The sequence below is a fragment of the Betta splendens genome, chromosome 21 (assembly GCF_900634795.4).
Source record: "Betta splendens chromosome 21, fBetSpl5.4, whole genome shotgun sequence".
Lineage (NCBI taxonomy): Eukaryota > Metazoa > Chordata > Actinopteri > Anabantiformes > Osphronemidae > Betta > Betta splendens.
Window position 1 is genome coordinate 1,195,168 of NC_040899.1, and position 12,705 is coordinate 1,207,872.

Below are 12,705 nucleotides of genomic sequence, written 5' to 3' on the forward strand. Positions count from 1 at the left end.
CATATTAAATATCAGTGATTCTATTGGATAAAAATAGGATAACCGTTCATTGCAACCTCTTGTAAAGCTGGTCTCAGCCTGTGGGTTATGTGTCACTAAATGAAAGTGCACATTTACTTTACATTGACTGATTGGCAATGTGACGAGTGGAGGGACCAGAGGAACATGGAAGCAAACTGTGACATGACAGAGTCACAGAACAGTAGAACAGGAAGGAGAATGAGATCTCCTTCCTGGCTCCGAGAGGCACCTGCAACCATCCATCTTCTCTTCCGCTTAATCCGATACGTGGGGTTTCAGGGGGCTGACTTTGGGCGCCAGTCCATCACAGGGCCACACATATACAAACAACCATTCACACCCACACTCATACCAGTGACCAATCAACCATTTTTTTGGACCGAGGAAGCCGGAGAACACGGAGAGAACCCACACGAACATGCAAACTCCACACAGAAAGGCACCCGGCCCGCCAGGAATCAAACCCAGGACCGTCTAGCTGTGAGGCGACAGTGCTACCCACCGCACAACCGTGCCGCCCACCTGCAGCCACATCATCACAAACCACTCATCACAATCCTGTAACATTAGCCACAGCAAACATCTGAACAGGCCTGAATCCATTAGATGCTGCTCTGATGCTGGACGACCTTTGTGACCTTTGTGCCCTGATTGAATCAGTAACTCGGCTTAATTTTTCTTTAGCTTTACATTGTGGATGCTTTTATTTGGTCTCCAGGGATCCATGAGTCTGTTTCTGTCATACAGTTTGCTCTGATTGACAAACGTTTATTCAACATCTAATTTGTTCTCTTTGGCTCTCTTAGGTCTCATTGGCATGAGGTTTGTTTTGACACGGCTCCTTGAGGCTGATGTAAGGTCACTGTAACCTGTCTCATTAGTGTCCACTACTGCCACGTCCCAGGTGAGCAGCAGAGAACAACAGGCCAGGCCTCATGAGACAGGCCTGAGCGCAGCCGTTCACAACAGAGGGGCCTCAGGAGCCAGTGTGTGGTGGAGCTTTACTAATGAGGAGCTGAGATATTATGTCAGTAATGATGCTGGAGTGGTCAACAGGTCATTAAGTGCTTCTCCCTGGAGAGCAATTAAACATGTGGCGCAACTTTTACTGCAACAAAAATACATATAGAATCATAATGATGAAAATGAGCCTCCACAGGCTCACCTGTTTCATAACTACATGATGACTGATCGACACTAAACTCAGATTTCATCATCAGTTTAATGTTGTAAATTTAAATGATGTCAAACAGAGAGTTCACAACAAAAATAAGAAAACAATGACAATGTACATACATCCATGTGCAATGTGAATCATTTGCATTTATACGGAAAATACTATTACTAAACAGCATAATTACTCAATTAATATTTATATATTTTCATATTTTTATTTATCATGGCTCTGCTGACCGCCTTGTTTTCTTACATCTGTCTCTGTGAAGGATTAGTGGTAATCTCTGAGGAAGGCACTTGTGACCTTTGGCCTCTGATGAAATCACAGCAGACATCTTGAAGATCCAGATGTTTGGAGGGATTTATGGCATCAGAGCACAGTGTTTGTGTGGCTAAAAGCAGTAAAGAGTTAAGAGGCTTTGTGATCTGCTGAAGGACTTAGAGCCAGCACAAAAACATGACAGAATCCAGAACAAAAGAGTTCAAGGGTAAAAACACAAGAATAAGGAGGAACTGATGGAGTGAGTGACAGGAAGGAAAGAAAATATTTTAGAAGAGAGAGAAAGAGAGAGGGGGGGAGAAAGAGAGAGAGAGAGAGAGGGGGGGGGGGGGGGGGGGGGGGAGGATTAGGTCCAGGATTAGTGTTTGGTTTGGTAGTAAAATCACACTGACTCACTCTTCAACGTAACTGCAGCAGAGGAAGACAACAAAGACGGTGAGTTCAGGCTGATAGGATGCAGCTTTATGTGACAATGACCGTGATATGATGAGGTGGTGTATTGTTTTGTGTACAGCTAAGTGTAATGTCTGTATTTAGTCCTAAACCAAAGATAACTTCATGCAGGGACGACAAGTCAGAACAGTCAGATCAGTCCGACCCTCGTCCACAAGTTAGAGTTAATGTTGTGGCTGTTCATGGACGTCCTGAGTCTCAGTGAGCTGACAGTATTTATTCTCACTTAGGTTGTTCCACAGAAACCGTCTCAGCCTGTTCACAGCTTCTTTCTGACTGATTGGTAACAGCTCTGAGGTCAGTGAGTGGAGGAGGAAGCTGAGTCAGGATAAGAAGCTGAAGAACCTTTAATTAGCTCGCGCTCACTGACCTGCTGCCATAACAGGAAGAACCCGGGCCAGGTGTGAGACGGGTTCCCCGGACAGCTGCCGTTCCTCGATTTGTCTGGGTCTTAATTTGTATTTATGTTTTAGGGGAATAAGCCTGTTTCCTCTTTGGTCAGTCTGGGTGATCTCCATGAAACAAGCTATGGAGGACGGTGAGACACACACACACTTCAGCTTCTTTTAATCTTACGTAACCAACCTCCATCAATGTGTCTTAACCATGAACACTGACCTGAAGTTCCATTTGAATTAATCGTAGCTAAAACCTACTTCACACGTTATTTGTGTCTCCGAGGCCTCGGCTCCTCCGTCATGTTAATCCCGTAGAAGCCCGAATAACTAAGCAGCACGTCTTGGTTCCTCTCTGTGTTCAGTTGTCAACGAGGTTCTGTCCAGTGTGGTGCAGGACGTGGGCCAAGCCGTTGACAGAAACGTCACCGGCGCTCAGATTCTGCAGGAGCTTCTGAGTGCACCGTGGCTGCGTGCCCTACTGAAGGTACAACCCGGTTCGAGGGCTGGGAACTCAGACAGACCCAAGGTTGACGCATCAAGCCTGTTTTCTCTTCCCAGATTTACGAGCGTCTGATGGAGTTTCAGAGATTGATGCCCGGCCCTCTACTGCCTTATGCCTCAGGACTCTCACTGGAGGTTCCCCTTCACATCCACTCACATGCAGTCTGAGTCCAAAGAAGCGGACCCGGGTGGGGTCTCAGGTGTGTGACTGCGTGTTCTGTGTCTCTGTTGTCCATCAGATCATGTCTCAGTTACAGAAGCCCCACCGCCCGTCAGCTGAGGCCAGAGAGCTCTACAACCTCCTCAGTTCACCTCACATCCAGGTCTGTGGCTTCCTTTGGGTTCACATCCCAAACCTCCACCCCCCACCCCCTGGGGTCTAATGCCTCTTCCTCTCTCTCAGGCCCTCCTGTCGTCTCACGACAGCATTGCACGGTCGGACTATGGACCTGTTCTACCACCCCTGCCTGATGCGTTACCCGAGGATGAGGAGGCCATAAGGATCGTCTGTCTGGTGAAGAACAACCAGCCGCTGGTGAGATGAGGATTTCTGTTAGCTTTGTTAGCTCACCTGTATATTTTGGGAGTTGTTTGGTTTCCTCAAGGAGCAATCAGGCAGGTGTAAGGGTGGTTATAGTTATTAGTTAGTTGTTATAAAGTCATTTATGTTATCTTTCCTAAGAACGGAGGCGAGTGCAGAGGAAGGGTAGGGATGATTCGTAATCATTGGAGTAGCCTGCGCCAGCTCAAGCTGGATCGCATTGTCCCTGCGAGGAGGGCGCGGTCGGGCGAGGAGCTGACTAAAGGCAAAGATCCCTCCCTCTCCTGCTATGAGCAAACAGGAAGCTGCTGCTTGTTTCCTCAGTCCTCAGAGCTTCAGAAGCAAGGCCTCAATCGTTCAGCTCCATCTGTCTTCAGTCCAGCTACCTGCGGTGGTAAGGAGAGCTATCAGTCCATGGAGTCCATCACCAGGGGTCTGATCTCATCCTGTCTCGTCATCACGCTGGAGGAACAGCGTTTAGTTTCAATCATTTCTGTAACTGCTTTTCCTTTTTTCCATCATCACTTGTGGCTCTTTCATCTTCATCAAACCTTATTCCTCCACTGTTCCCTCTTTCAGTCCCTGTGTTGGTTGTCATTTAGCCAACTGTCTTTTTTTCTGTTTTTCATTCTTCCTTCATGGAGGTTCAGAGAGGCTCAAACCTGACAGGGCTTGTTTTGGAGGCAACAGTGACGACTATGACTACCCTCCACCACCCGTCCCAGCTTACAGCCTCAGTCTGCCTAACTCTCCTCTCCTGTACAAAAAGGGGAGTGCCGGTGGGCACTCAAGGAACATTCCCACACCTGGCAGAACCCCCGCTGGTCCTGGAATGAGTCCTTATGAGGCCCAAACAGCACCTTCTAGTCCTTCCTCTCAGCGCTCCACTCGTGAGCAGGGGGTGAGCACCATCCCATCCCCTGGCAGAGATCATGGGAGTCAAACCAGAACTTCTACCAGGCTCCACAAGGATTCTTGGAGCTACTCTATGTCTACTCACTGCTCCACTGCTCCTCGTCACAGTAGAAGCCTGAATCAGCATTGCCAGCATCCAGACCTCAGCAGACAGCGCAGCATGGAGGAGCTCAGGTCCACTGTCCATGCAGCGACCAGCAGTATTGAAACTCACGCTCATGATGTTCACCATCTGGGCCAGAAGATGGTGGCAGCAACGGAGATGATCACAGACAGCATGGAGGAGAACGCCCAGGCGCTCAGCCTGCTAGCTGAGGTGGTCGACAAGCTCCAAGGCCTCATTGTAGCCAACCAACATCCCGAGTCGTCGCTGCCACCCAGGCTCAACCAGCCCCCTGCTCCTGCCGCAGGCGCCTACTCCGTCTCTGCCAAGGCCCACAGAGCTCCAGCGCCTTACCCCTACCACCTGCCGGCCTCCTCCTCCAACTCCTGCTCCTCCTCATCTTCATCCACATCTGTCAGCTCCTGTGCGGGCGGCTTTGCACCCTCAAGGAGTCCAAAGCGAAGGAGTGGTGGCCCTCAGAGAACCATGGTAACGTTTGGGTTTATCCAGAAGGCTGGATGTCATAACACTCCTCCAGAGGACCATCAAGACTGTAACAGAGCAGGCTGCTTGACAAGCAGAAGGAGCAAATAAAACAAGTAGGAAGCTGCTTCTGTGTCTGACAGTGAAAATGACAATGAAATACCTCCAGCTTGAACCTTCTTACCCCATAGAACCACACTGATGGAACGTTACACCCACATTTAACTTATTCTGACCAGCTCATTGTTACCTTAGTATGCTTAACGTGCCTGGATGGTTTACTGCATGGAGGGAAAGCCAGATATTACAGGTACAGAGATCTGATCTGATCTGATCCGATCTGATCTGATCTGATCTGATCTGATCTGATCTGATCTGATCTGATCTGTTTAACGTCGTCTTTCTTTTAGTATTTCTGCTTCTTGTTGCACAGCTACTCATTCGCTCATGTTCGGTGTGTGTTTGATATGTGCTCCTCCTGCTGTGTGTCAGGGCGCCACCATAAGGAGAAATGAGGAGACAGGAGAGATCTACGTTGCCAGGGTGATTCATGGAGGCCTGGCCGATCGCAGTGGTGAGTGTGTGTGACTGTAAATGAGGCGTGGTGAAATGTGGAGGTTCCGGTTTAAGGGCCGTTTCCATGTCGCAGGGCTACTCCATCCTGGTGACATGTTGGTGGAAGTGAACGGCAGCCCTGTGGGGGGTCTGGAGCCAGAGCAGGTCATCCAGATCTTGGTGGGTCACCTGAAGAAAACAAGCCAGGATGTAATGATTCACTTTGTGTTGTCACAGTGGTCTCAACTGTGTGTGGAATGTTTGTCTTCCTGTCAGATCAATTCTCAGGGAACCATCTTGTTTAAAGTCATCCCAAATTCAGCCCAGATCCCCAGCAGCCAGAAACCGGTAGGACGCACCCAAAACCTCCCCCTCTTCTCTCCTCCTACCCTTTTCTAACGCCATGGCCTTCATGTCCTTCAGGTATACATGAGGGCCATGGTGGACTACTGCCCCCAGAAGGACCCGACCATCCCCTGTCCTGACGCTGGCATGGCCTTCAGCAGAGGAGACCTGCTGGAGGTGGTGGACCAGTCGGACGGACAGTGGTGGCAGGCCAGGAAGCTGCCCTGCACCACGTCCTGCGCAGCTGTCATTCCCTCTGCCAGCATGTTGAAGAGGTGCCGTTAGCTTCTCACTAGGACACAACGACAATCAGGTTCAGGCTTTTAAGCCTCGTCTCTCCATCTCTCTGCAGCAAACAGCGGGAGCAGTGGTGGTGTCAGCCTCTCCACATTCACACGTGCATCCGACCCTGTGAGCATTCAGCTTTATTACGAGTCATGCTTTGTTTGATTGGTCCTGCATATCTGCGCCTGAAGCATTCATTTCCAGCCTTATTCTGTGTGTGTGTGTGTGGGGGGGGGGCAGAGGCTCAGGCCTGTCCTATAAGGACAAGGCTGAGCCGACTGTAGCCGTGCAGCTGGGTGTGAGTCTAACTGCTTGCTCTCTCTCTGAACCCGCTGACCTCAGTGACCCCAGCTGATCACGGTGAGCCCAACACACACCAGTGTCAGCCTTTTGTGGCTGGTCTCTGATCAGTGCTCCTGTTTTCTGTTTTCTGTCATCAAATTTACTTTTCTGTCCAGACGATGATCTCCCGCAGATGCAAGACAAATGCACTGGGAAAGGTACAACACAAGATGATCAGCTTACACACCCATCATCCAGCAGTGCACAGGAAGTGACGGTTGTTTTTCTCCCTCACAGATCTGGAGGAGATAAATTTTGGTAGGTAAGTCAGTTCTGACGACTGTGGTGAGGTGTTTCTGTCATTCCCCCTGCAGCCACCAGGTGTCGCCTGCCTCCTCCCCTCCCACTGCCGCCTGCCTCACGGGCACCTGTGGCATTGGACTGGCTCCGGTTCTGTCACCGGGTTCTGTGCGACTCTGCTTCTCTGGTCATTGGTCAAACCTTCACACTTTACAGCTGCTCACCTTTTGTTGTTTGCTTTCCAAAGCTAGTCGTGTGACTGGTGAATATTCATCTGCTTCATATCTTCCATAGTAGAACTAAAGTCTGTTCTGAGTGTTCATTGTTCATTGTTTCCTTCTTCAGACCAGGCAGAGTCTGACGTGACTGACGGCATCTACCTGGGTGAGGCGCTCTGACCGGCCCGTATTCAGCCGCCTGAGTTCACATTCTTCTGGGAGTAAAACTGTCTCTGTGCCGTCTGCCAGCTGGTTTCCGCCGAAGTTTCCGTCTGTGGAGGAGGTCGTCCTACGGGAGGAGGCGGCAGTCCTGCACTTCCTGCTCACCCAACGCCACCCTGTCCTCCCCCTACGAGGAGGTGCTTCTGTACCAGCGTCCACCAGAGGAGAACCACCGCCTCATCATCCTCGTGGGTCAGAGAGAACATGATCAGTCCGTTAAAATAGTCTCCGTTCTGGCTTGATTTAGTCTCAATTCACGGAATGAAGTAGCTGAGTCATCAAAAGGTATTTAAGAATGTGATCTCTGCCGGTGTCTGATTCCTCCAACAGACTTATATCCTTGGGGATATTTCATTGAGCTGAGTTAACTGCGCTTCCGCTTGGCTGTGGTTCCCTTTGTTGCTGCATCACATGACGTTTTTACATGTGGTTGTGCTTTTTCAGGGGCTTCGGGCGTTGGGGTGAATGAGTTAAGGAAGAGACTCATCAAACTGAACCCGTCCACCTTCCAGGGACCCGTGCCCCGTATGTCTCCTCCACACACAACTCTTCACCAGTATCATAATCACAAACACTGATGTGGAGATGTGCCACAAATGCCTTTGTTAGGTTGGATCAGCACTGATGAGCTGTCGCCCTGCTCCCACAGACACCACGCGTCCGGCCAGAGCCGAGGAGCACACGGGGAGAGAGTACCACTTCATCACCAAGGAGCTGTTTGAGTACATGGCCTGCAACCACAGGTGGCGCTGGGTGGGAGCAGCTGTGTGTACTAGACCTCTACTGTTTACTAGTAGTAAAAGTTGGTTTTGTCTCCTGCTCGTCTGTATTTACTTGATGCTGAGGCTCTGCTGACGTCTCGTATGTGAGTCCAGGTTTGTGGAGTATGGGGAGTACAGGGGCCACCTGTACGGAACCAGCACCGACGCCATCCATGACGTGATCAAACAAGGGCGAGTGTGTGTTGTGGACGTAGAAGCACATGTGAGTTGCTCCAGGAGCCTTGACTGATCCAGTCGTGGCGCCCTCTACTCACCTGTCACGTTTCTTTGTCAGAGCGTCCCAGCACTGCGGACGAAGAAGCTGAAGCCCTACGTGGTTTTCATCAAAGCCCCGAGTGCAGACAGCCTCAGACAGACCCGCAGAGACTCCCGAGTTATCACCAACTACTCCATCAACAGAGCTTTCACAGTAAGAGGCACATCTGAAGCATGAGCCCAGTCTGACTCGAATCACTCAGAAGGAGCCGCTCAGCAGCCAAATGTTTCTCCTTCTGCAGGAGGACGACTTCACAGAGCTGGAGGAGGCGTCTCGGCTCATTGAGGCCAAGTACAAGCAGTTCTTTGACAGCGTGCTGGTGAATGACGACGTGCAGGACTCCTGCATTCAGCTGTGCTCCATCATCCAGCAGGCCCAGGACGAGCCGCAGTGGATCCCCATTAGTTGGAGCCGAACAGAGGAGTAGAACCACAGAGAAGGATTTCACACAGGCACGGACAGACAGAGAGCAGGGAGCCAACCTGAGACTGTGTCATCATAGTCAGAGAATGATGTCGTCATAGTCAAAGAATGATGTCGTCATAGTCGGAGAATGATGTCATCATAGTCAGAAAATGATGTCATCATAGTCAGAGAATGATGTCGTCATAGTCAGAGAATGATGTCATCATAGTCAGAAAATGATGTCATCATAGTTAGAGAATGATGTCGTCATAGTCAGAGAAGATGATGTCAAATATGATGTCATGGACTGTTGAATCTCATGTGTGCTAATTAAACAACAACCACAAAAATTGAGCATGTCTAGCAGTTTCTTCCTCATTCCAAGTGTCACTGTAAATCACCCCTCCCATCGTCCCTGTGTTTGTCAGGTTAATCTGGCGCAGAGCAGATGTAGCTCAGCAGATTTAACCGGAGGATTAGTGTCTCAGTGTCATCGTCCTCACTCGCTCGCTCACTCGCTCACTCACTCACTCGCTCGCTCGCTCACTCACTCACATGTTAAAAACGTTTTTGTAGGTCAGACACGCTGTGTATAATGAGAGCAGCTGTTGACCTCTTTTCTGAGCATTTCTTGACCTGTGATCGTGAAGTCTAACATGGACCACACACTGCAGGCATTCCCATAACTGCTTCTCATACGAGCTGAGTGGATGTGGCCTCTTAATCTGGAGCCCGGCCCTCTGACATCACAGCTGAGGGACCAACCACGGAGCACGACTCACACCATCTGCTGCTGAACCCTGAGCTGCGACGGCGCTGACAGAGTGTGAAGCAGTGTCGACGCCTCATCGCTGCAGCAGACAGGTGCCGTGAGCAGGTGAGCACAGACCCACAAGCTACCTCTACCTACACAAAGCAGCCACGGAGGATTTGCCCTGTGAGTCGGGAACTGGATGCTTGGGTTTGTGGCAGCTTAGCCTGTATTAATATAGTGGCGGTGGCGTAGCATTGCCTCTGATAAGTCTTCCTTCATCCTGACACCGGCTCCTTTAGAACCACATCATCAGTTAGTAGAGTAGGGCAGCAGTTGTGCCTTCGTAGCATCATCAATCTGCTGGTTATTGGTCGCTGTCTTCAGACCTGGAGCTCCTGGACCTGTGAAGGGCCCCAGAACCAGCAATGGGAACTGATCAGTCATCTTCACAGATCAACAGATGGACCATTCAGATGAATTTAAGATTAAAAACAGAAGGGAAGCTTGTAAAAGTCAGGTCCTTCCGCCACCTGTCGCAACACAAGTTGATCCACTTATCCCCTACAGGCAGCTCCAGATCCTCATTACATCTAAACCCACGACCTAATTTGTGGTGTGTTGGGCCCTAAACAATGACCTGTTGATTCTCTCAGAGGCGCCATGCCGACCGTCAAGAGCAAGAAGAAGAAGCCGAAGAAGGAGGTCAACAATGGAGAGGAGCAGGGCGGAGGTGAGAGCCGGCGAATGAGGCTGCAGTGCCACTCCGCCGCAATTGTGCTGGGTTCTGCTAGGTTCCACTGGGTTCTGCTAGGTTCCACTGGGTTCTACTAGGTTCTGCTGCTGTGTGTCTCCTACAGGGGTGTTGGAGGTGGAGTTGGAGCACGTCAGTAGGAGCCGCTCTAACAGCAGAGACCCCTTAACCCCAGAACCTCAGGAAGCAGCACCACAGAAGAAGAGGAAGAAGAAAAAGGCGTCGGCCGTCGGTAGCTAAAATATCCTCCAGTAGTTGGGCGGCTCCTCGTCCAAACGTGTCCAGTCGGTCTGACCGAGAGCCAGCGGGTGTCCGGTTCTGAGATGATGATTTGTTTACGCTGCTTCTTCAGACCATGAAGCCGAGCAGGACGACCTGCCCAACGGTAACCTGGCGGAAACAGCAGACGATGGCGATGAGACACCTGTTGCTGTTACGAGAAGGACCAAAAGGAAAAGGTGAGCGGAGCCAAGGGTTCGAGGAGTCACCCTCTGGGGACCACGAGTGTCTCTGCAGGTTGAAACCTGTCTCTCACATCCACGGGCAGGAAAGCAAAGGTGATGGAGCAGTGCAGCAATGACTTGGGAGCTGAAGATGACGACATCATCACAGACACCCAGTCGCCAATCCCCCAGCATTCCCTGTTCTCCGCACCCCACGGACACAGCCAGACGGCCGGGAAAGTCTTTGTGGAGCGGAACAGTGAGTTTGAACCAGGTTTCACTGCATCGGCTCACTCTTTTCTTACAAGAAAGAGTTCTGTAGAAAACCACCAGAACCACGAAACCAACCAGAACAAGAGCGAACACACGCCCTCCACACCCAACAGACAGTAAGAGGTCAGTGTGTGCTTGCAGGGCGTTTCCAGGCAGAGCTCCTCCGGCCCTCAGAGCTGATGGACGACTACGTGGACCCCAGGCAGCTCTGGACCACCAGAGACGTAGCTATGAGGGTCCACAGCAGCTTCAGGTCTACACGCGTCTCACTTGGCCTCGCTATGCTGGCGCTTCGTGCTGGAGCCGCTCTTCATCTGTGTGTCCTCTGCAGGGTGATGGGCCTGTTCTGCCACGGGTTCCTGGCTGGATACGCCGTGTGGAACACCATCGTCGTGTACGTGCTGGCGGGGGAACAGATGACCACGCTGGCCAACCTGCTGCAGCAGTACCACCCACTGGCCTACCCGGCCCAGTCCCTGCTCTACCTGCTGCTGGCCGTCAGCACCGTGTCTGCATTTGACAGGTCTGCTCTGAGCGCTGTGCTTGCACTGATGTCGGACAAATAAGCACCAACACACAACCATACTGTAAATAAGCAGCCTGTTGCTTTTTATGCGGCTTCCTGCAGAGTGAATCTAGCCAAAGCCTCCATGGCGCTGAGAGGCTTCCTCACGCTGGACCCCGCGGCTCTTGCCTCCTTTTGTAAGTGGGATGAGACGAAGGCAGGAGATGATGATGATGGTGATAGTGATCACGATGAGCTATGACACCTTTTCTTTTTGCGACTCAGTGTATTTCACAGCCTTGATTCTGTCTCTGAGTCAGCAAATGACGAGCGATCGCATCAACCTCTACCCTACAGCCAACAGCACCCTGTGGTGAGAGCCTCTACTCTGCTTGCTTCTACTGTGTTTTATGGGTTTCACCTAGAACCACCCCCGTCTTCACCTTCTCCGCATACAGGCCTCCAGGCTCAGAGCAGCAGATCCTGCAACCGTGGATTGTGGTGAACCTGGTGGTGGCGCTGTTGGTCGGTCTGGCCTGGGCCATTGTATCAACAAGGCCGGACATTGACTACACAGAAGGTTTTTGGAGATAATGTGAATTATTAAGCTCATGAGGAAGAGTAATGTGTTTCCGTCTGCTGCCACCAGATGCTGTCAAAGTGCTTCAGTTTTAAGGCTACGTCAGGTTTTGCACCCAGTCGTCAGTTTATTAGTAACACCTACAGTCCTGACTCTGCTGAAGGCTCACTGATGAGTGACCCAGACTGAGCTGTTGTGTTCCTAATAAACTGGTAACTAATGTGTGCTTATTTTTCTTTGCAGAGTTTTTGATGACGATGGAAGTAGAAGGATACCCGAGAGGAGACGAGAGCCTAGAAATGCCAGCATAAAATCTTCAGCCTGTCTGCTTGTCTTCATGTGTCTGTTGATTTATGGGTTTTTCTTTTAATATGTAGCATTTAATGTTATTTTTACTATTATTCTTCACATTATTCTGAGTCGTGTTTTATAAATAAACCTGTATGTTCTGTAGCAGGTTTGGGGTTTTATTACAGTGATCAGCCACCAGGGGCCGCTGCTGCTCTAACAAACCAGCAGCTTCTGACGTTAAACAGTAGTTACTCATCATCATGTCCTGTAAAACCCTGGTACTGGTACCTAATGATTGTATTAGTGTGATAAGCCTGTGGGCTCGGGTAAAACTAGTAAGAATCAGAACTCGTGGTCCAGCTTTAGGATATAATAAACATTAAAGTTAACAGGTCAGCCGAAACCTTCCGTCATGACTCACAAGGAGCCGGTCCAGAACCATCACAAGGTCCAGTTCACCTAACTGGACCATGCGAGAAGGCAGAAGGAGCTGGAGTTGTCTCGCACATGCGTAGTAGCCACCAGTACCTACAGTATGTCTGACACATAAATGCAGTTGGGTAAAAGTAAAGATGAGGAATGAGAAT

General features: G+C 50.4%; 2 protein-coding genes across 7 annotated transcripts; both read left to right on the plus strand.

The window, feature by feature from the left end:
• Window positions 1-1,827: 1,827 nt before the first annotated feature.
• On the plus strand, window positions 1,828-8,875 carry LOC114847054 (MAGUK p55 subfamily member 4-like). Of its 4 annotated transcripts, XM_055505281.1 has the most exons (22): window positions 1,831-1,912; window positions 2,161-2,331; window positions 2,404-2,468; window positions 2,691-2,812; window positions 2,887-2,964; window positions 3,069-3,152; window positions 3,233-3,364; window positions 5,364-5,445; window positions 5,521-5,606; window positions 5,703-5,774; window positions 5,850-6,046; window positions 6,124-6,182; window positions 6,399-6,416; window positions 6,515-6,556; window positions 6,636-6,656; window positions 6,984-7,022; window positions 7,106-7,270; window positions 7,523-7,603; window positions 7,728-7,821; window positions 7,954-8,062; window positions 8,135-8,269; window positions 8,358-8,875. In XM_055505281.1, the coding sequence occupies exons 3-22, from the start codon at window positions 2,447-2,449 to the stop codon at window positions 8,541-8,543; spliced, it is 1,824 nt and encodes a 607-aa protein (XP_055361256.1). In that variant the 5' UTR covers window positions 1,831-1,912; window positions 2,161-2,331; window positions 2,404-2,446; the 3' UTR covers window positions 8,544-8,875. The 4 variants fall into 4 exon arrangements, with proteins under 4 accessions (XP_055361255.1, XP_055361257.1, XP_055361258.1 ...); XM_055505280.1 differs by lacking the exon at window positions 2,161-2,331 and having other exon boundaries at window positions 1,828-1,912; XM_055505282.1 differs by lacking the exons at window positions 2,161-2,331; window positions 8,358-8,875 and having other exon boundaries at window positions 1,828-1,912; window positions 7,728-7,843.
• A 227-nt stretch (window positions 8,876-9,102) lies between these two features.
• LOC114847057 (transmembrane protein 237A-like) lies at window positions 9,103-12,549 on the plus strand. 3 transcript variants are annotated; one of them, XM_029136358.3, is made up of 11 exons: window positions 9,108-9,398; window positions 9,929-10,005; window positions 10,133-10,258; window positions 10,379-10,484; window positions 10,574-10,728; window positions 10,884-10,995; window positions 11,074-11,265; window positions 11,371-11,444; window positions 11,533-11,620; window positions 11,706-11,827; window positions 12,071-12,549. In XM_029136358.3, the coding sequence occupies exons 2-11, from the start codon at window positions 9,936-9,938 to the stop codon at window positions 12,136-12,138; spliced, it is 1,113 nt and encodes a 370-aa protein (XP_028992191.1). In that variant the 5' UTR covers window positions 9,108-9,398; window positions 9,929-9,935; the 3' UTR covers window positions 12,139-12,549. The 3 variants fall into 3 exon arrangements, with proteins under 3 accessions (XP_055361283.1, XP_040924835.1, XP_028992191.1); XM_055505308.1 differs by having other exon boundaries at window positions 9,103-9,458; window positions 10,884-11,265; XM_041068901.2 differs by having other exon boundaries at window positions 9,104-9,398; window positions 10,884-11,265.
• The last annotated feature ends 156 nt before the right edge of the window (window positions 12,550-12,705 follow it).